The following is a 20,905-nucleotide window of genomic DNA, read 5'->3' on the forward strand; positions in this document are numbered from 1 at the left end:
AATTTGAGGTTTATCGTGCCATCGGAATTGGCTATTTCTCACACAGAAGGACAAGCTGACCATTAGAATAGGTCAACTTTTCTACTATGGGGGATATTAGATTGACATAGGCTAGAGAATTTTTCGCTGTTCAATACTCGTCTTGTTGCCTGAGGAAAAGTAAATGTGGCATCTTCAAAGTGCAAATCGGAATTCGGTAAGGACGCACGCCGGTGCGTCCTCGAGTTACATGTTCTGTTAAGATGAGTATCCATCATTTCATTTGTCATTCTGAGCACCGTGGGTGGACTCCCCAATGCATATGGGTCTGCCTCATTTCTCATAACTCGTTAAATTAAAATGCTGCTGGTCAAATGTCCAACACAACATTTACCTAACGGAATCCGTGACACACACACACACACACACAGACTCAGGATTGCTAAAGAAAGTCCTGTCCTAACTAGTTTTTCTATAGACTCCTTCTAGAAGGTCATCCCAGGTGAGTGGGGAGTGCTCTGTCCATGCGTTGTCATTTGGGATAATCTAGTAAAAGTTTCATTGCACCTACAACAAAGCTTTGTTCATGATCACAACCTTGCGCAACACTCCCATGACCCTGAGATTGCAACAACTTTTGAGCAGGAAGGAGGATGCAATACTGTCTGCGTATACGGGCTTTGTACAACTTCTGCTGCTGACGTTGCAAAACATCTTGAAGCGTATGTTGTGTGTAGACAGTCTCTTCTGTGTGTGTGTTTGCCGTGGGTAGACTGAGGAGTACATTTGAAAAAGACACTTGGACTTTTCACATATTGTTTATAAACACTCTTCTCGTCTTTCTATCTAGGAAACAGTTAGGGCTGTGGCGGTCACAAAATGTCGTCAGCCGGTGATTGTCAAGCAATTAACTGTCGGTCTCACGGTAATCGACAGTTAATTAACATAAACACATTTAGCATGTCCTGGCTTCCACACATAGCCTACAAGCCACTGATGCTGAACTTTGGAACATCTACATTTTAAAACGTTTTAAAAAGCCATGTACCTGAACCTATACCAGCCTGAATAAAGTTGAAAGGATTTTTTTCTCCAATTGATTTGAGGGAGTGCGCACTTACGGCTATTCTGTGTTGAGCGGTTAACAAATAAATCGGTAGTATATGTGCTTAATTTAGAGTTAATGTAACTTTAGGTGATCTACAAACGTTATATAATTTTATGTAGCCGTAATGCACCCTAAAAAAAATCCATGCCTTTTGCAGCCAGTGGCTGTTGTGCCCTTCTCCCTGAATGCTCAGCACTCCGAAACATATCTCACTCACATGGCCCTCCATCACGTGACTGGGTCTTTCTCACAGGCTACAAGTGAAGACCGACACATCGGACGCAACCTTATCCAATTCGGAGGTGCATATTGAAGATATTGGAAGAAATGTCCACATTTAGTTTTCGTCAGCCAACAAGATGAGTAGGCCTAACGAACAGCAAAAGCACTAGCCTATGTCAATCTACTGTCCCCCATAGTACAAAAGTCACCCTATTCTGTGCGAGAAATAAATATTCCAAACATAGTCTGGGACAGTTGTGGGATACGATAGATCCCAAATTAACACAACCACTAGCATCCCAATTTTTTTCTCCCCGCAATGTGTCTGACACAACAGATCAGAACTTTTAGCTTAAAATGTTGATAAACTATTAGGCTATTTCTTCACATAAGCGCAGCAATGCGCAGATGGCAGTAGGCTATAAGCTGAAATGTTCCATTAGCAGAGAACACTATTATCAAAAGTGACCGCAAATGCAGTTATGCATGTAATGCTTTTACTATAAGGGTGCATTTTTATGGTGAAAATTATCTTCGTCAAACTCACGCGCTGCTTATGCATACCAGTTAAGCTCTACACACCTTGTAAAGCGGATTCATGTGCTTCATTTTAAGAAGTTATTTGGCCACTTTAGTTAATATTGTCACCCATCAGACTATTCTTGATTTAATCTTGTCTTTAGGTATAAATAATATGTGGACCATTATCATGCACTTGTATCGAAACCGGGGCAGTGGGAAAAAACATGTCATCTATGCACTTAAATATTAAATGGAGGACAATTTTCACGTGGTTCATTTTCATGCCAGACAGGTAGGCTATACTCCTGTTGTAAATATAAGCGATGTGTTTAATATTAGGACAGTTGAGAAATTAATATAATAGGCCTAGCCTATTTTGTATTTAACCTTTATTTAACTAGGCAAGTCAGTTGAGAACAAATGACGGCCAAACCCGGACGACGCTGGGCCAATTGTACGCCGCCCTGTGGGACTCCCAATCACGGCCGGATGTGATGCAGCCTGGATTTGAACCAGTGGCTGTAGTGACACCTCTTGCACTGAGATGCAGTGCCTTAGACCTCTGTGCCACTCGGGAGCCCTGTAAGGTGCATGTTTTATACTCCCCCCCCCCCCCAAAATAAATGTATAATATGAATGTTAAAATTGCCTGTCCCAGTCACTTCCTATTTTCCTACCTCCTAGTAGAACATGCAAATACAACTCAAGACACTTTAATTTGGTCTGTATTGCTTCAATAACACAATAACATATCTTCATAACGGACACTGGGGGACAGCTGTGAGTGTCGAATCAAACTCTGTGAACTCTTTTCAAAAAGCCATGAAATGTGATTGACTGAAGCTATTTTGTAGCTGAAATTCTTCCAATTTCCTACTTAAACTTTTCAAGTAAAGCCTTAACTCATATCGACCTTAAGGATAATTATAAACATGGTTTAATTTGCAAATGACTAACTTTATTTGGGCATGCTCAGGTTATCTTTCCCACAGAATTATTTGTAATAATTCAGACTCTTTCTGTGATATATTTTTGTGCCAGGCAGTGTTCATGTGAACTTTAGAACCTTCAATTCAGATCCCAGTTCTTAGTGTTGGCAAACTCACAGATCCAAAGCCTGGTATTGTAAGTTGACTTATCTCCTACAGAAAGAGTTATCGCTACAGCTGTATAACATTCACCTTGAAGCCAGGTACAGAGTAAATCTCTGTGCTGGGTTCGTTTGGCTCTTGTTAAAAGTCAGTCGGGTCTCACTCTGTCTGCCCCTCTCTCTTCTTTCCCGTCCTTCCATCTCTCTGTCCTTCCATCTCTCTGTCCTTCCATCTCTGTCTTTGCACGTCCACCTGTCTGTCAGTGCGTGCCCGGCGAGAGGGATCGGGTTAGAAGAGGCTCCCAGCTGTAGGGAAATGAGGAGAGCAGCTTCAGAATCGACTCTTGCACCCAATTTCAGAGGACCTGATAAGCTGCTAATGACAGAGAGAGAGGGGCAGGCATGGGCGGTTCCTGTCCTGTATGACCATCGCATTACCAACAGGAGGAGCTGTTTCTTCTCCTAAAGCTCTTAGTCTGAACTGAAAACAGCTCCTGTGTGATTGGTGGATGCACTACTATTGCTGTTCACTATATGGTGTACGTCTTTTGGTCAAAGTAGTGACTATAGAGAATACGGTGCCATTTGGGATACAGACGGTGTTTGTGGGTGAGGACTGTAACATGTCATATATACAACACATTTATGATCTTTATTCACATTTTGGGGGGAGAGTCGGTGTCATTCACAACGTTCTCAAGCAACCTATGACTGAAATCTCCATATGAGCGGCATGATAACATATAGGCTTTATACTGTAGATATAAAATTGATAATGGTTGAATGGTCGCCTACTTTTCTTAGGGGTTAATACCAGTACCTCTGCTCTCTATAGCGGTTAAGTTTGAACGGCCCGGTTTATCTGTAGATAGCTGTAGGTAGCTTCAGTGAGGAAGACTGAGAGACAATGTGATTACAGTTTTATTATGAAATAGAAGAAACGCAAGACAGATATTGTGATGCAAATCTCTCTCCCAGTATGCTAATTTAGTTATTAACTGACATGTTAAAATGAGGTATTCATTCCAGCTCTCCCTTTTGATCAAACCACTGAAGACTAGGTTTGCATCTCAAATGGCACCCTATTCCCTATATAGTGCATTAGAGCCATAGGGCGCTGGTCAATAGTAGTGCACTATGTAGGGTGACATTTGGCTCGTAGACTAGACAGCTCTCTTTAGGGTCTGTAGTCCCTTAGCAAAGGGACTGGAGGAGCAATAAAAAATAAAATTTCTCTAAATTATTTTCACTTTCTTTAGTTCGAGCGCTTTGTTTCTGTCATTAAATAAGTCAATTAGAGAAGAGGAAAAAACATTCACATTTCACATTACTGTCAAGATAAGACATCAATATGAAAAATTTGTCGTGGCAATAGTTAATGTTTGTCACTGTCTCTTGGCTGATCTGGACTGGTATGTTGACACGTTTTTGATGAAATGTTTCTTGGTTCTCAGTTGAAGGTGGGTGGCTCAAATCAAAAGTACAATTGTATTTGTCACATGCGCCGAATACAACAGGTGTAGACCTTTTCGTGAAATGCTCACTTACAAGCCCTTAACCAACAGTGCAGTTTTAAGAAAAATAAGAGTTGAGATAATATTTACTGAATAAACTAAAGTAAAAAAACAAATGTCACCCAATAAAATAGCAATAACGAGGCTATATATACAGAGGGTACCTGTAGTGAGTCAATGTGCGGGGGTACATGTTAGTTCAAGTAAAATGTACATGTAGGTAGGGGTAAAGTCACTATGCATAGATGATGAACAGCGAGTAGCAGCAGCATAACGCAAAGGGGGGGTCAATGCAAATAGTCTGGGTAGCCATTTGATTAACTGTTCAGCAGTCTTATGGCTTGTGGGTAGAAGGTGTTAAGGAGCCTTTTGTACCTAGACATGGCTCTCTGGTACCGCTTGCCATGCGGTAGCAGAGAGAACAGTCTGACTAGGGCCATATGGACTACCCTCTGTAGCACCTTGCGGTCGGATGCCGAGTAGTTGCCATACCAGGCGGTGATGCAACCAGTCAGGATGCTCTCGATGGAGCAGCTGTAGAACTTTTTGAAGATCTGACGACCCAAGCCTAATCTTTTCAGTCTGCTGAGGGGGAATAGGCGTTGTTGTGCCCTCTTCACGACTGTGTTTGTGTGTTTGGACCATGATAGGTCCTTAGTGATGTGGACACTGAGGAACTTGAAGCTCTCAAACTGCTCCACTACAACCCCGTCGATGTGAATGGGGGTGTGCTCGGTCCTCCTTTTCCTGTAGTCCACGATCAGCTCCTTTGTCTTAATCACGTTGAGGGAAAGATTGTTATCCTGGCACCACACTGCCAGGTCTCTGACCTCCTCCCTATAGGCTGTGTTGTCGGTTATCAGGCCTACCACTGTTGTTTTGACGGAAAACTTTATGATGGTGTTCGAGTCATGTTTGGCCACGGAGTCGTGGGTGAACAGGGAGTACAGGAGGGGAATAAGCACACACCCTTGAGGTGTTCCCCGTGTTGAGGATCAGCGTGGGAGACATGTTGTTGCCTACCCTCACACCCTGGGGGCGGCCCGTCAGGAAGTCCTGGATCCAGTTGCAGAGGGAGGTGTTTAGTCCCAGGTTTCTTAGCTTAGTGATGAGCTTTGAGGGTACTATGGTGTTGAACTCTGAGCTGTAGTCAATGAATAGCTTTCTCACGTAGGTGTTCCTTTTGTCCAGGAGGGAAAGGGCAGTGTGGAGTGCAATAGAGATTGCATCATCTTTTGATCTGTTGGTGCGGTCTGCAAATTGGAGTGGGTCTAGGGTTTCTGGCCTCTCAAAGCACTTCATGGCTAGAGACGTGAGTACTACGTGTTGGTAGTCATTTAGGTATGTTACCTTGGCTTTCTTGGGTACAGGGACTATGGTGGTCTGCTTGAAACATGTTGGTATTACAGACTCAGTCAGGGACAGGTTGAAAATGTCAGTGAAGACACTTGCCATTTGGTCAGTGCATGCACTGAGAAAACATCTTAGTTTTAGAATGTTAACCTGTTTAAAGGTGTTACTCACATCGGCTATTGAGACCATGATCACACAGTCGTCTGGAACAGCTGGTGCACGTATGCATGCTTCAGTGTTGCTTGCCTTGAAAAGTGCTTAGAAGTCATTTAGCTTGTCTGGTAGGCTCGTGTCACTGGGCAGCTCGTGGCTGGGTTTTCTTTTGTAGTCTGTAATGGTTTGCAAGCCCTGCCACATCTGACGAGTATTAGAGCCGGTGTAGTAGGATTCAATCTTAGTCCTGTATTGACGCATTGCCTGTTGGATGGATCGTCGGCGTGCATAGTGGGATTTATTTTAAGCGTGTGGGTTAGTGTCCCACTCCTTGAAAGAGGCAGCTCTCTTTAGCTCAGTGAGGATGTTGCCTGTAATCCATTGCTTCTGGTTTGGGTATGTACGTATGGTAACTATGGGGACGACGTCATCGACACACTACTCAATGCCATCGGATGAATTCCGGAACATATTCCAGTCTGTACTAGCAAAACAGTACTGTAGCTTAGCAACTGCGTCATCAGACCACTTCCATATTGACTGAGTCACTGGTGCTTCCTGCTTTAATTTTTGCTTGTAAGCAGGAATCAGGAGGATAGAATTATGGTCAGATTTGCCAAATGGAGGGCTAGATTATGGTTTACTACTAGTCCTAATACCATTCATCATTCATTTAAGGCATGTCGTTTTAAATATTTTCATTGTACTTCACATACTCCACGAAAGTAAACATTTCTTGGTCAGGGCTTATACATTTCACTCGTTAAGAATCTGGTGCAAACACTGAATTGACTACCCTCATCCCTAGTTACCTTTTCCTCTCAATTGTTGCTTTCATGCATTTGACTGAATTAAGGAGAATAGTGATTTATAAAGTGGCTTCTATTTGACAGAAATGTTCTGGTTTGTGGTCTTGACAGCGGGAGTGTAGTCACTAGGAACCAAACAGAGGTAAACGGGACAAAGAGGGAGGGTCTTAACTGAATCTGACCAATAGAAACTCTAGTTTTCATTGTGAAATGATTTACGTTAGCAACAGTTTGGACTAAAGCTTACACCCCTAGTCACCTCTCTATAAAGACAGTACCAACAATGACCGCAAGGTGGTAGTGGTGGGTTGTATACGGTGATATGAAGGTAAAATAGTAGAATGTAATACTGATGACATGAGCATAGTTATTTTCCCGCCCATGTTGTTATAATAATACTACATAGGTGTTATATACTGTTGCTAAAACCCAAAGACTGCAATACACAAACATCAGGAAACAAAACAACTGAAAACAAACAAGAAATGTAAATCACTCTAATTATGGTAAAATAACATGTGCGGGAACAGCAGCATCACTAGTATGTTATTCCTTTTGTGTGGTGACGGAGTTGTGCTGGAAGCCCAGACACCTCATGGCCGTGGTGTTGAACAGTAAAAGTAAGGTGATGTGTAGAGATGTCTCCTCCTAACTTTGAACTCTCCTTCTCGGTTGGCTTGAGCACTGTGTGGAAGGTGTGTCTGTGTCCTGGCCACATTTCCTCTCTTCTCCACTCCGTCTCCTTTCACATCATCCCCCTCTCCACACTCCCTCTTTCATTATTTTGTCATCTTCGCCGCACCTCTTCCTCCTTTCCCTCTCCTCTACTCCTCCTCCCCTCGCTCATCGCTCTTCTGCCCCCCTCCTCTCATTCCTCTCTCCTGTCCTCTGCTCAGGTTGGGGGCTGGTGTCAATGTAATGACTACTGTCAACGTCAGCCCCTCTCTCATCCCTCTCTCTGTTTTTCTAAAGCGGGCCGGCCGCAGATGACCGGGCTGGAAAATTAGCTTGTCGCATTGGCTTTGAATTGAATTGACCTGATTGTACCTTCCGTACATGTTGAGTGGCTTGGAGACGGACAAAAAAAAAAAATACCCTCTTCTCTCCCTCCCTGTCCAGTCCATCCCAGCCCCCCTTCCTTGTGATCCACACACACTGTCAGTCAGTCAGTTCTACATGTCTTTCTAAGTGAAGCATAGCAGAGTCCCCTTCTAGTGGGGACTGTGTGTGTGTGTGTGTGTGTGTGTGTTTGTAGTTGTGTGTGCGGACCTCATAAGGTGACCTCTGTATGCAGCGAATGCAAAGTAACCTTGGAGCGTGTGTGTGTGTGTGTGTGTGTGTGTGTGGCGCGTGGTGTGATGAGAAATGGTTTTAGTGTCCCGGTGGTGTCGTTTCCCTTCCTCTCTGAGGCGCTCCAGGTATCCATCTGTCTAACCTTCTCTCACTCTCTGACTAGTCAAATGAGAAAGATGGACACACTCGCCGTGTGCGGTGCATCCCGCCGTCATACGTTGCAACATGGCGGAAAAAAGGTTCACGAAGGTTATTTATTTACATTCACAATGGTCAGGATTTACCGTAACTTTAATTTTGGACTAAGGCAAAAATCTACAAGGAAAATTTCTGCTACATTTACTTCTGGTTTGATCCCAACCCCTTTGAAAGGCTATACATGTAAATACACCGGTTGGCTCAGCGCCCGATCAATGTGTGCTTCTCCTCTTCCTCTCCTGCCCTTCCATGTCACGTCCACAGTCAGGCAGCAGACAGGGCCCAGCCTGGGATCAGGTATGGCTGCTGGGCTCGACGACGCCCCTCCTCTCCGCTAGGATCCGTCCGCCAGCCTAGACTCTTATCTTTTAATGGATGTCGGAGCAGGACGAGGCTCAACACTGCTCCTCCACACCCCTACCTCTCAGTCACAACCAGGGTGGGGGAGGAAGAGGGAGCTGCTGGGGTATTATCCCATCACCGTGCCTCAATATTTGGGAACACCCTGTCAACCATCATCTGAGTGTCTAAGAGTTAAAGTAGCACCTTCTATTGAACTTTAGGCTTCTTTGAGGTACAGTGGGGGTGGGTTTGGGTTGGACAGTGCGTGTCATGTGGCCCAGTGAGCGTGATTCTCCTCACTTTACTGTAGCGATGAATCAGTGTCACTGCAGGACTGTCTCTATTATACGCAGCCATTCTGCCACGCCAGCCATCCGCCCAGTGGGAGAAAGATGATGTGACCGCTCTTACCTTAACACGCCTAGCCTGTGTATGTCAACTCCCTCAACGCTCCCTATTATAATCAACGGAATACTACTTTGAAGGGACGGCTGGGTAAACAGGCCGATCAGCCAGACATGTTGTGTTAATGACCTACCACCACACATACGCCACGAGGTGGTTGTGTGTGTAACCGAGCGAGAGCCTTTCGCTACAATGTCTTACGCTACAATGTTTCCTACTGAACTCCAGTCTATTTTTACTGCAGCTCACTTTGCATGTTGGGGAGAAAGAGCTTCAGGAAGCCCAGTTATTAGACCCTGGTGCTATGCTCTCTGCCCCCTCGCTCGCTCTCTGCCCCCTCGCTCGCTCTCTGCCCCCTCGCTCGCTCTCTGCCCCCTCGCTCGCTCTCTGCCCCCTCGCTCGCTCTCTGCCCCCTCGCTCGCTCTCTGCCCCCTCGCTCGCTCTCTGCCCCCTCGCTCGCTCTCTGCCCCCTCGCTCGCTCTCTGCCCCCTCGCTCGCTCTCTGCCCCCTCGCTCTCTCAATTCAATTCAAGGGCTTTATTGGCATGAGCAACAAATGTTTACATTGCCAAAGCAAGTAGATAATAAACAATGAAAATGAACAGTAAACATTACACTCACAGAAGTTACAAAATAATAAAGACATTTAAAATATTATGTCTATATACAGTGTTGTAACGATGTGCAAATAGTCAAAAGTACAAAAGGGAAAATAAATATAGGTTGTAATTACAATGGTGTTTTGTTCTTCACTGTTTGCCCTTTTCTTGTAGCAACAGGTCACATATTGCTGCTGTGATGGCACACTGTGGTATTTCACCCAGTAGATGGGAGTTTATCAAAATTGGGTTTGTTTTCTAATTCTTTGTGGATCTGTGTAATCTGAGGGATATAATATGGTCATACATTTGGCAGGAGGTTTGGAAGTGCAGCTCAGTTTCCACCTCATTTTGTGGGCAGTGTGCACATACAGTGGGGGGGGGGGGAAAGTATTGATCCCCTGCTGATTTTGTACGTTTGCCCACTGACAAAGAATGATCAGTCTATAATTTTAATGGTAGGTTTACAAAGGTCTACAATCTTGTCCCTGACATCCTTGGAGAGCTCTTTGGTCTTGGCCATGGTGGAGAGTTTGGAATCTGATTGATTGCTTCTAGGCGTTTTTTATACAGGTAATACGCTGAGATTTGGATCACTCCCTTTAAGAGTGTGCTCCTACAGCTCGTTACCTGTATAAAAGAAACCAGAAATCTTTCAGATTGAGAGGGGTTCAAATACTTATCTCTCTAATTTAAAATGCAAATCAATTTATAACATTTTTGACGTGTTTTTCTGGATTTTTGTTGTTGTTATTCTGTCTCTCACTGTTCAAATAAACCTACCATTACAATTATAGTCTGATAATTTCTTTGTCAGTGGGCAAACGTACAAAATCAGCAGGGGATCAAATACTTTTCCCCTCAGTGTAGCCTGTCTTCTCTTGAGCCAGGTCTGCCCACGGTGGCCTTTCTCAATAGCAAGGCTATGCTCACTGAGTCTGTACATAGTCAAAGCTTGCTCCTCCCTCTGCTCTCGCTCTCTGCTCTCTGCTCGCGCTCTCGCTCTCTGCTCGCGCTCTCTGCTCTCGCTCTGCTCTCGCTCTGCTCTCGCTCTCGCTCTGCTCGCGCTCGCTCTCGCTCTCTGCTCGCGCTCTCGCTCTCTGCTCGCGCTCTCTCTCTGCGGCGCTCGCGCGCTGGCTCTCTGCTCGCGCTCTCGCTCTCTGCTCGCGCTCTCGCTCTCTGCTCGCGCTCTCGCTCTCTGCTCGCGCTCTCGCTCTCTGCTCGCGCTCTCGCTCTCTCTCTGCTCGCTCTCTCGCTCGCTACCTCTGCTCTCTTTCTCCCCCTCTGTCTTTCTAGGTGTGAAATGTGCTAGTCCCCCCTCCCTCTAGCTCCTGCTAGGTTGTAAATGAGCCCTTGGAGGCGTCCAGTGTGTGGCTTTAAATGTAGATTTCTGTGTCACTGGTGGCTCTCTGTCACCCAAATTGATGAAGCAGATTTATGACGTCTGCTGGGCACAACAAATTAAGTTGACAGTGATGTATGGGGGGCTAACGCCATCCTGATCCTAGCTTGCACCGTGGACGCTAACAAATGCGCGCGTGCGCACAGACACACACCTCTAACAGACACACGCTAACACACATGGCGCTCAATAACACACCCCTCACACACATTTACACACACCACTAACACAGTCTTGTTAGTATCAGCCGCATAACGAAATTCCACACTGATTATTTTTTTTACTCTCTCTCTTCTATCCTCCATCTGTCCTTCTTTTTCTCTCCTCCTAACCTTTCATTTCCAGACTCATCCGACCACCAGTAAACTGCCCTTGAAGGACGCCTTTACGTACGACGACTACAGGTTGGTGTGTGTGTGTGTGCCAGCGTCGGCCTGCTTTTGAAGTGCTTGCCCTCCACCCCCACGTTTTGTGTGTGTGCGCGGCGCAGGTCCGTGCGCGTGTCAGACAGTCTGAGAATGTAGAACAACTGCCGGCATCCAGCATGGCCCGTTTTTAAACGGAGTGTTTATCCTCCTCGCTCTTTCGTTTGAGGGAATCATTTATCGGCGGCCTCTTCATCTTCCCATTGTGTTGAGCGTGATACAGACCTCCGCTCCCGCCGGGCGACGTGTTGTGGGAATGACGGAGCTAGGACGGCGTGTGTTATCTTGTCACCGTGGCGCCAAAGGCTTTTTGGATGAACCGCTGTTAGCCAAGTTTAGAATGTCATTTTTAGAATGATAATTCTCTGCGCATGCCTCGACATCATTGTAACAAGATCACAGATTGATATTTATTGGATTCCCTAGTCTTCAAATAATAATCAAGATATTATTGTTCAATCGCCTACAGTACCATCCACAACAGTGGTCACGAGGACAAACACTTAGTTTCGCGTACTTCAAATGTTGCTAAAGTTAAGGTTATGATTTAGGACTAATGTCCCGACCACCTAGGCTATAACTAACAGCTATTCAGGAAAACACAGGGCCCTTGTTGTGATTGGTTAGTCCAGGAAAGTGGGTCTTGTTGCTGATGTGATAATTGGCTGACCGTGACCTTTGACCCCTATAGATGGGCGGTTTCCTCGGTGATGACCCGTCAGAACCAGATCCCTACAGAGGACGGTAGCCGCGTCACCCTCGCCCTAATCCCTCTCTGGGACATGTGTAACCATACCAACGGTCTGGTGAGTACTACAAACACGCTATTATACACTATAACATGGCTGAAACGCAATGGTGTAAAGTATTTAAGTAGTGCTTGAAAGTATTTTTACTTAAGTATTTTTTGGGGGGTATCTGTACTTTACTATTTTTTATTTTTGACAACTTTTTATTTTTTACTTCTACATGCCTAAAGAAAATGATACTTTTTGAATTACATTTTGAATGCTTAGCAGGACAGGAAAATGGTAAAATTCACGCACATCCCTGGCCATCCCTACTACCTGATCTGGCGGACTTACTAAACACAAATGTTTTGTTTGTAAATGATGTTGTGCTATTCGTAAATTTAAACAAAAAATTAAACAATTATTTTTTATGCTGTCTGCTTTGCTTAATATAAGGAATTTGAAATGCTTTATACTTTTCCTTTTGATACTTAAGTATATTTTAGCAATTACTTTTCCCTTTGAAACTTTGAAACCCAAACCCAAAACCCAAATACTTTTTAGACTTTTACTCAAGTTGTATTTTACTGGCTGACTATTACTTGAGTCATTTTCTAAGGTATCTTTGACAATTTCGGTACTTTTTCCACCACTGCTGAAACGGGCCTGTTGCATGCGCTGAAACGGGCCTGTTGCACAACTGCACACGAACATCCTCTACCCACTGTGCGAGAGGTTTAAATTAAATTAATGTTTTAAAATCCTAGGTTTTTTGTTGAAAAAAATTACACACACACACACACAATCAAGACATCTGCTGTAGATAATTGTAGATTTGAGAGAAACCACACCAGTGTAATGTGTTTTCCTAAGATGGTTACGCTTATCTCATGGGTTCTTTTTATTTATCGCAATCATTTGGCTTTGATTGTATTCAGTGACTGATTGTAAAGGAGCGATAATATCTCCTCCTTGCGTGCGCATGTAAACTGCATCTACGCCCCTTAAATTAGATCTGATTTGTGAAAGCCTGCTATGTAGACAAAGCGAGTCATTAAATACATGTAATACAATGTCTTCCTGTGTATTCCCTTGGTTTTAGTTTAATAAAAATGGGTTACAACTTCCTCCGACATATTCCCACATTTTATTGCTCGTCTTCAGCCCTGGTTCCTGCAGTGTTACTCAAGGGTGAGAAATGGTGTGGGTTCGTTCAATTTCCTTCATTTCTGCCCATTTGTAAACTCACTAAATACGGATAAAGGAATTATGTGTATTGATATACTCATTGATTACATATGCTAAACCAATACATTCATGGTTTGAAATAAATTTGCTTGCTGATTTTTGTTCATTAGTCCCTTTGGAGGATTTGATATACAGCTCTTCTAATACTAGGAGGGAAAATATTGTACATTTGTTAGATTAGCTGGTCACGTACAGTATATGAAATAAACATGCTGTAAATTGTTTCGCTTCACTTTGCAGCTCTGAACTTTAACCCCATTAAATGTTTTACTGTAAAGTGTGTTATGTTTTGAAATGCACTTTGAATAAACTTTGATTTGAACCAGTCCATATAAAACCAAGAGCGTTGGGCCAGTAACCGAAAGGTATCTGGTTCGAATCCCCGAGCTGACTAGGTGAAAAAAAAATCTGCCTGTGCCCTTGAGCAAGGCACTTAACCCTAATTGCTCCTGTAAGTCGCTCTGGATAAGAACTAAAATGTGAAATGCTTCCATGAGCTTTTCCAACTGTCACTAATCAATCAGTGAATTACAATTTGCCTGTTGTGTGTTTCTCAGATCACCACTGGTTACAACCTGGAGGATGACCGGTGTGAGTGTGTGGCTCTGCAGGACTACAAAGAGAATGACCAGGTGAGTCTGGGCAGCATCAACCACTGCGCCGTTTACTCTTACAATAAAATTCTAGCATCCTGTCCAGGGGGATGTACATGTACATCAAGCTGCCTCACGCTACAGAAACAGGCGATAGGATGTTTATATATGTCAGGGAGCGGGAGAAGGTCAGGCTGGGTTTGAGTTAGCTGGGCCATGCCTGACTTATTGGCTGGAGGGAGTTTCCACAGTTGTTAAATCCGTGCTTTGGTGAGAGGGGTTGAGAATCGGGACTCCACCAACTTCTACAGCTCCCTCTCCTCCCCATCTCCACCTCTCTTTTTAGAATGGGAATTATTTGATAAGATTTAGAGACAGCAAAGTGTGGGGGTGGGGGTGTGATGGGAAGTCGAGCCTCTTGATCCTATGATTCCTCCGGCAGATGTCACCGTCCGGCCGAAGTGCCCTGAGCTCACAGAGTGTGTGTCTGAAATAGCACCCTATTCCCTATCTAGTGTACTACTTTTGACCAGAGCTCTATGGTTCCTGGTAAAAAAAAAGAAAAAAAGTTGTGCACTATATAGGGAATAGGGTGCCATTTCTGGACGTGGAACCTGCCTGAGCTCACACACACAAACCACTAAGCTACATTCCCTCCTAAGCTTTATCACTCCTCCTCTCTATCCCCTGCCCCGTCTCTCGCTCTCCTTTACCTAGCACACTCCTTCTGCTATCTGTAAATGTGGATGTAATATGTTGGAGCCGTACGCGAGCAGAGTGGTGTGGGGATTCTCTGTGCCCATGTGTAGCTTCCACTAGATCAGAAATGATAACATGATTATGATGGAAAATGGTACAGAGGAATAGTGGGTGGAATGTTCACCACATTGCTTACATCCAAATGATCCAATCTACAGGAACCTTCTGGAGGTTGAGTTCGAATCGGATGATAAAGGGGATGTTCAGCTGACTTTAGCTGCCAGCCAGTAAAATACTAACGTTTGTAGTGGCTGTTTTTTGTATACAGTATTTCCTGTTTTCAGGGAGAAAAACCGTCGAACATGAAGTTGTAAAATACTGAACTTCCCCTTTTTAATGGGTTCTCTCGTCTGTCCTCAGATTTACATATTCTATGGGACGCGGTCCAACGCGGAGTTTGTGATCCACAACGGCTTCTTCTTCCAGGAGAACGCCCATGACAGGGTCAAGATCAAACTGGGCGTGTCCAAGAGTGAACGGCTGTACGCCATGAAGGCGGAGGTGCTGGCCCGCGCTGGCATCCCCTCGTAAGTAGAGGCGCGCGCGCGCACACAGGCATCCCCTCGGAGGGAGGGAGGGAGAAAGAGGGGGTAGCGCAAGAGAAAACAAATTATCTCTCTCCATTATGTCAGAGACGGGTAATTTCAAGAGGGCAATATTTTCCAGAATTTCAGTGAATTGATCAATGTGACAATTGGCAGGACATGGCTGACGTTATTACACTGCAAACACATTACTGAGGCCTGCTCTAGTCTAGCAGCATTACTATTACATTACGTCTCTCTCTGCCCATCGCTATCACAACAGTACATACAGGAGAGGAGAATTTACTCTGAAAACAAAAGTTGCACTGTGACATGAAGGGTGCATCACAAAGGGCGCACCATTCCAGGGCTGGCCAACCGTGTTCCTGGAGTACTACCTGCCTTTAGGCTATCCAGGAAGAGGCTTATCATTCCTTTAATGCGGGCATTACTTTTGGCCAGAGCCCGCTGTGGTTCGAAAACGTCTTTTCCGTATATATCCCAGTGTATGTATGGGTGACAGACAGGCAGTGATGCCCTGGTGCTTTCCGTATATATCCCAGTGTATGTATGGACGACAGACAGGCAGCGTTGCCCGGTGCTTTCCGTATATATCCCAGTGTATGTTTGGGCGACAGACAGGCAGTGTTGCTCCGGTGCTTTCCGTATATATCCCAGTGTATGTTTGGGCGACAGACAGGCAGTGTTGCCCCGGTGCTTTCCGTATATATCCCAGTGTATGTATGGGCGACAGACAGGCAGTGTTGCCCGGTGCTTTCCGTATTTATCCCAGTATGTATGGGCGACAGACAGGCAGCGTTGCCCTGGTGCTTTCCGTATATATCCCAGTGTATGTATGGGCGACAGACAGGCAGTGTTGCCCGTGCTTTCCGTATATATCCCAGTATGTATGGGCGACAGACAGGCAGCGTTGCCCTGGTGCTTTCCGTATATATCCCAGTGTATGTATGGGCGACAGACAGGCAGTGTTGCCCGTGCTTTCCGTATATATCCCAGTGTATGTATGGGCGACAGACAGGCAGTGTTGCCCGGTGCTTTCCGTATATATCCCAGTGTATGTATGGGCGACAGACAGGCAGTGTTGCCCGTGCTTTCCGTATATATCCCAGTGTATGTATGGGCGACAGACAGGCAGTGTTGCCCGTGCTTTCCGTATATATCCCAGTGTATGTATGGACGACAGACAGGCAGCGTTGCCCGGTGCTTTCCGTATATATCCCAGTGTGTGTATGGGCGACAGACAGGCAGTGTTGCCCCGGTGCTTTCCGTATATATCCCAGTGTATGTATGGGCGACAGACAGGCAGCGTTGCCCGGTGCTTTCCGTATATATCCCAGTGTATGTATGGGCGACAGACAGGCAGTGTTGCCCGGTGCTTTCCGTATATATCCCAGTGTATGTTTGGGCGACAGACAGGCAGTGTTGCCCGGTGCTTTCCGTATATATCCCAGTGTATGTATGGGCGACAGACAGGCAGCGTTGCCCGGTGCTTTCCGTATATATCCCAGTGTATGTGTGGGCGACAGACAGGCAGCGTTGCCCGGTGCTTTCCGTATATATCCCAGTGTATGTATGGGCGACAGACAGGCAGCGTTGCCCTGGTGCTTTCCGTATATATCCCAGTGTGTGTATGGGCGACAGACAGGCAGCGTTGCCCTGGTGCTTTCCGTATATATCCCAGTGTGTGTATGGGCGACAGACAGGCAGCGTTGCCCGGTGCTTTCCGTATATATCCCAGTGTGTGTATGGGCGACAGACAGGCAGCGTTGCCCGGTGCTTTCCGTATATATCCCAGTGTGTGTATGGGCGACAGACAGGCAGCGTTGCCCGGTGCTTTCCGTATATATCCCAGTGTGTGTATCGGCGACAGACAGTGTTTTTTGAGCAGCATACATCACTATATCCGTCAGTGGAACAACAGAGCCCCAAACAGCAACAACACTACAGACTGTCATCTCATTTCCACCGTCAGACTCAGAATGCCCTTCAATAAGAGATTAAAAGTGCTCTTGTTAATAAGACGGCGGGGGAAGGCTGCGTGATATTAGGGTAATGATAAAATGATGACAGCGTCCGTGGGGGGGGGGGGGGGGGGGGGGGCATTTCAAATTTTCACCGTTTTCTGCTTGGCTGGAACAGAAGCCTGCGCCCACACCGGCCCACCAGCCTGCCCACCCCTGGTGTAGTGGCATCTCCCTCCCTTCTCTCTCTTTCTGCCTCTTATATCCTCTCTCTCCTCTCTCTCTCTCTGTTATAAGCGGCAGGGTTAAAACACCAGGAATATCCCGTGGTAATGAAAGATTTGCTTGTAATTGATTGAGTGTATATTAACGATGCATCAGGGGATCAGGGTTTGCCCTCCACTCAGCTTAAATGAGTCAGCTGATGCTACATGTGAGTTGGTCTTGGTTAACCACGGACCAGTGGCTGCTAAACGAAACACGAGTGTAGCGGAGATCGGAGTTAGCCATGGGTCACTAACCTCCATCAACACAAACTGTACCTGCCAAGCCCCTTCACGGAGTTTAACCTACAGATCGGGGTTTTATATGCGTCACGCCATACAGAGATCACTGTGGACGTTTTCTTTCTTTGTGAGGTGTACAATTTTATTTACACATTTTTAGTTAACCTTTATTTTGACAGGGAGTCAATGCTGAGACCTAGGTCTCTTTTCCAGAGGAGCCCCCGTATAGCGCCACAATACGCATCAAAATACAACCAACTCATTCAACTACACATTTATATACACTTTAAAATACAGTATTATAAATAACAATACACAAAAAGCCAAACACAATAATAAACAGACACATTATTCAGTAAAAGGTACCCTAATAACTGTCCGAAATGCCCTAGAGGCACCAACTCCTTCAATTTTAAAGTACATTGTCGATCATTCCACACGTAAGGTGCAAAAAAAACAAGCAGATCTACCCAACCCAGTAGAGATGGAAGGGATGTTCCGAGTTAGCCATCCCTGAGCACGTGTCCGGTAGCCCGCACATCTATAGGTTCACAATGAGGTAAGGTTGGGGGAAGTTTTATGTACGAGGGCTTCTTAGACAACAAAAAAACAAGTGCAACGCATCGATCTACGAGACCACGAGGGCCAGCCCACATTCTCATACAAAATGCAAGGATGTGTACTGTACACATCGTCTGTAATAAAGCGCAATGCTCTATATGATACACAGCGTCCAATGGCTTCAATACAGTGACCGCTGCATTCACATAGAGCGGTGGTCACCAACCTTTTCTGAATCAAGGTCACTTTCGCAGTCAAAAAGGAAGTTGAGATCTACTGCTCATATATTTTTTATTTACCGTACATGAACCTTAAACAGGTTTGTGGGAATGAGGTTTTGACGGTAGGCCTAATACATTATCACAGCATATTGGCTATATGATTGGCCTGCCTATATTGTTAATCAGACCGTATTATATTTCAAAACTCGAGCTTTTGATAACAAAATAGATCAGTTGGTTTATCACTTGTGAGGCACTGTGGAGCATGAATTGGAATAATTAGCCCGTTTTATTTTACTGGACTGATGGTACCTGCATCTGATGGTCATCGAGGTCAAATCACCACGTCGGGGATCTTCAGGTCGAGAAGTCGGAACTCTAAAAAGATGCCAGAGTTTCCGACTTGGAATTCCGAGTTGGTTGACCGTTTAAAAAAGATTTATCTCAACCGCTCTCTCCTTCCTTTCCTCCGGTGAGACTGATCAGAGAGAGGGGACACCGTCTTCTACCTGATGGCGAAACTCGAGTCACACTGCATCTGCCTCATGTACAAATTCATGTTGTTCCTATGACCAGAGAAAGTGAAATATTCCTTAATATTAAAATCGTCACGACGAGCTGGTAATAATAATAAAACGCAGGGCTATCGATACTTGGCTCCTCATTCATTGCAGCTGCAGCCCGAGCATATAACAAAATATAGTGTTTTGTAATAGTGTTAAAATCGGTGACAGTGCTGAATTCAACATTTAACATGAACTCACTCCTAAAAACAGCAGCTTTTTGCTGTATTCATTGACAGTCTCTCTGGGGTCATGATTTTAAAAGTTATTCAATCTTACGTAGGCTAGTAGCCTATTAAACTTGGCTGTGGCCAGGGTCATGGAAGATCTGTAGCCACGGGGATTTGAGCTATCTGATTGGGCAGCACAGTAGGCGCACTCGATTTAGTCACCAATTTGCTGGTAGGCGGAGTTTATAGATATTTATAGGTGGGGACACCATCAATGAGGGCCCCTTTCAAAGGACGTATGCATAAATCATCAGATAGCGTTTTATGTGATTTGGAAAATAACATGTACTTGGCTTTATCTGCATTAAGTACCAATTTCGGGTTCAACTCAGGCTTTCTGCTGGGCAATGAAGGCAGATTGAAGCTCTGACAGAGCCTGATCAACTACAGGGGAGGTTATAAGGTCCTGGTAAGGTTTACTGGTCTAGGTTTAACTAAGAGATGATGTGTGTGTGTGTGTAATGGGAAATAGAGAAGTTGCTGTGACTGTATGGTCTCTCTTTCACTTTTTCTTTCCGCTCTTCTCTCTCTCCACTCTCATCAGGTCTAGTATCTTTGCCCTGCACTGCAGCGATCCTCCAATCTCTGCCCAGCTATTGGCCTTCCTCCGAGTCTTCTGTATGACCGAGGGTAAGACGCGCAAGCGTAAATGCTAGCATCAATTCGGGACCTTGCCTATGGATCCCCGCACGGTCACAAGGCCTGTCACACGCTAAGGCACGATACCAGGAACGGCTGAGGAGAAGTTAAGAGTGATACCTAGGCGTGAAATCCAGTTTGAAATAATAAAAATACTTTACTTGATCGAGGTTACCCGTGTAACCCCACCCAACTGGCTCTCCAGGCAGTTTTGAAATTGTATTTGAACCCAGGCCTGGCTAGCATACTACAGTTTCTGTAGGAGACAGGCCTCCTCTACCTCAGGCGACACAGATATATACTATTGACTCAGGTGTGTGTGTGGCGTGTGAACACATTAGGCACTCAACCTCCGATCCTTTCATGTCTCCCTCTCAGGGGTAATCAAGCCTTATGTAATTGCTCCAATCAAAAGGCAGATTGCGAAGACAGCAGTTGGCTACCGGTTTAAATACCTGAGTACTCGGCCTGTAGATTAACAGCCCTTTATCTTAACTCTAACGTTCAAGGTTTTAATTAATGTCACCAAGCTTAATTGACGTCTTTAAAAAATAAAACATTTTGACATGTTTAGCTCTGAAGACCAGATGAGTTGAGTTGGATGTTTCCTCTGTGTAATCGTATTGGTCCTGACATTCTGGTTCGCTGCCATTTTAACCCCTATTCGCCACAGAAGAGCTGAAGGACTACCTGGTAGGAGAACATGCCATCAATAAGATCTTCACCCTGGGTAACACCGAGTTCCCTGTGAGCTGGGACAATGAGATCAAACTGTGGACTTTCCTAGAGACCAGGGCTGCACTGCTGCTCCAGACCTACAAGACCAGCTCCCAGGTCAGTGAGAACGACATGGCTCACCCACCATATTGTTTTATTTTCTCTCTTTACTGACTCACTTTCTGTCTCCCCCTCCCTTCCCCTCTACCTCACTTGCT

The 20,905-nt window shown here is 45.1% G+C and overlaps 1 protein-coding gene across 3 annotated transcripts in view; it reads left to right on the forward strand.

Annotated features, from left to right (window-relative positions):
• The window catches only part of setd3 (SET domain containing 3, actin histidine methyltransferase), a 66,411-nt gene that overhangs the window by 31,099 nt on the left and 14,407 nt on the right, over window positions 1-20,905 (forward strand). The window contains exons 7-12 of one of the 3 annotated variants that reach the window (XM_055863941.1): window positions 11,334-11,392; window positions 12,105-12,219; window positions 13,950-14,024; window positions 15,105-15,271; window positions 19,876-19,961; window positions 20,644-20,804. In XM_055863941.1, coding sequence (XP_055719916.1) covers window positions 11,334-11,392; window positions 12,105-12,219; window positions 13,950-14,024; window positions 15,105-15,271; window positions 19,876-19,961; window positions 20,644-20,804 — 663 coding nt within the window. The remainder of the gene's footprint in view (window positions 1-11,333; window positions 11,393-12,104; window positions 12,220-13,949; window positions 14,025-15,104; window positions 15,272-19,875; window positions 19,962-20,643; window positions 20,805-20,905) is intronic. The other 2 variants (XM_055863942.1, XM_055863943.1) reach the window with 2 other exon arrangements.

Source organism: Salvelinus fontinalis, chromosome 15 (genome assembly GCF_029448725.1).
Source record: "Salvelinus fontinalis isolate EN_2023a chromosome 15, ASM2944872v1, whole genome shotgun sequence".
NCBI lineage: Eukaryota > Metazoa > Chordata > Actinopteri > Salmoniformes > Salmonidae > Salvelinus > Salvelinus fontinalis.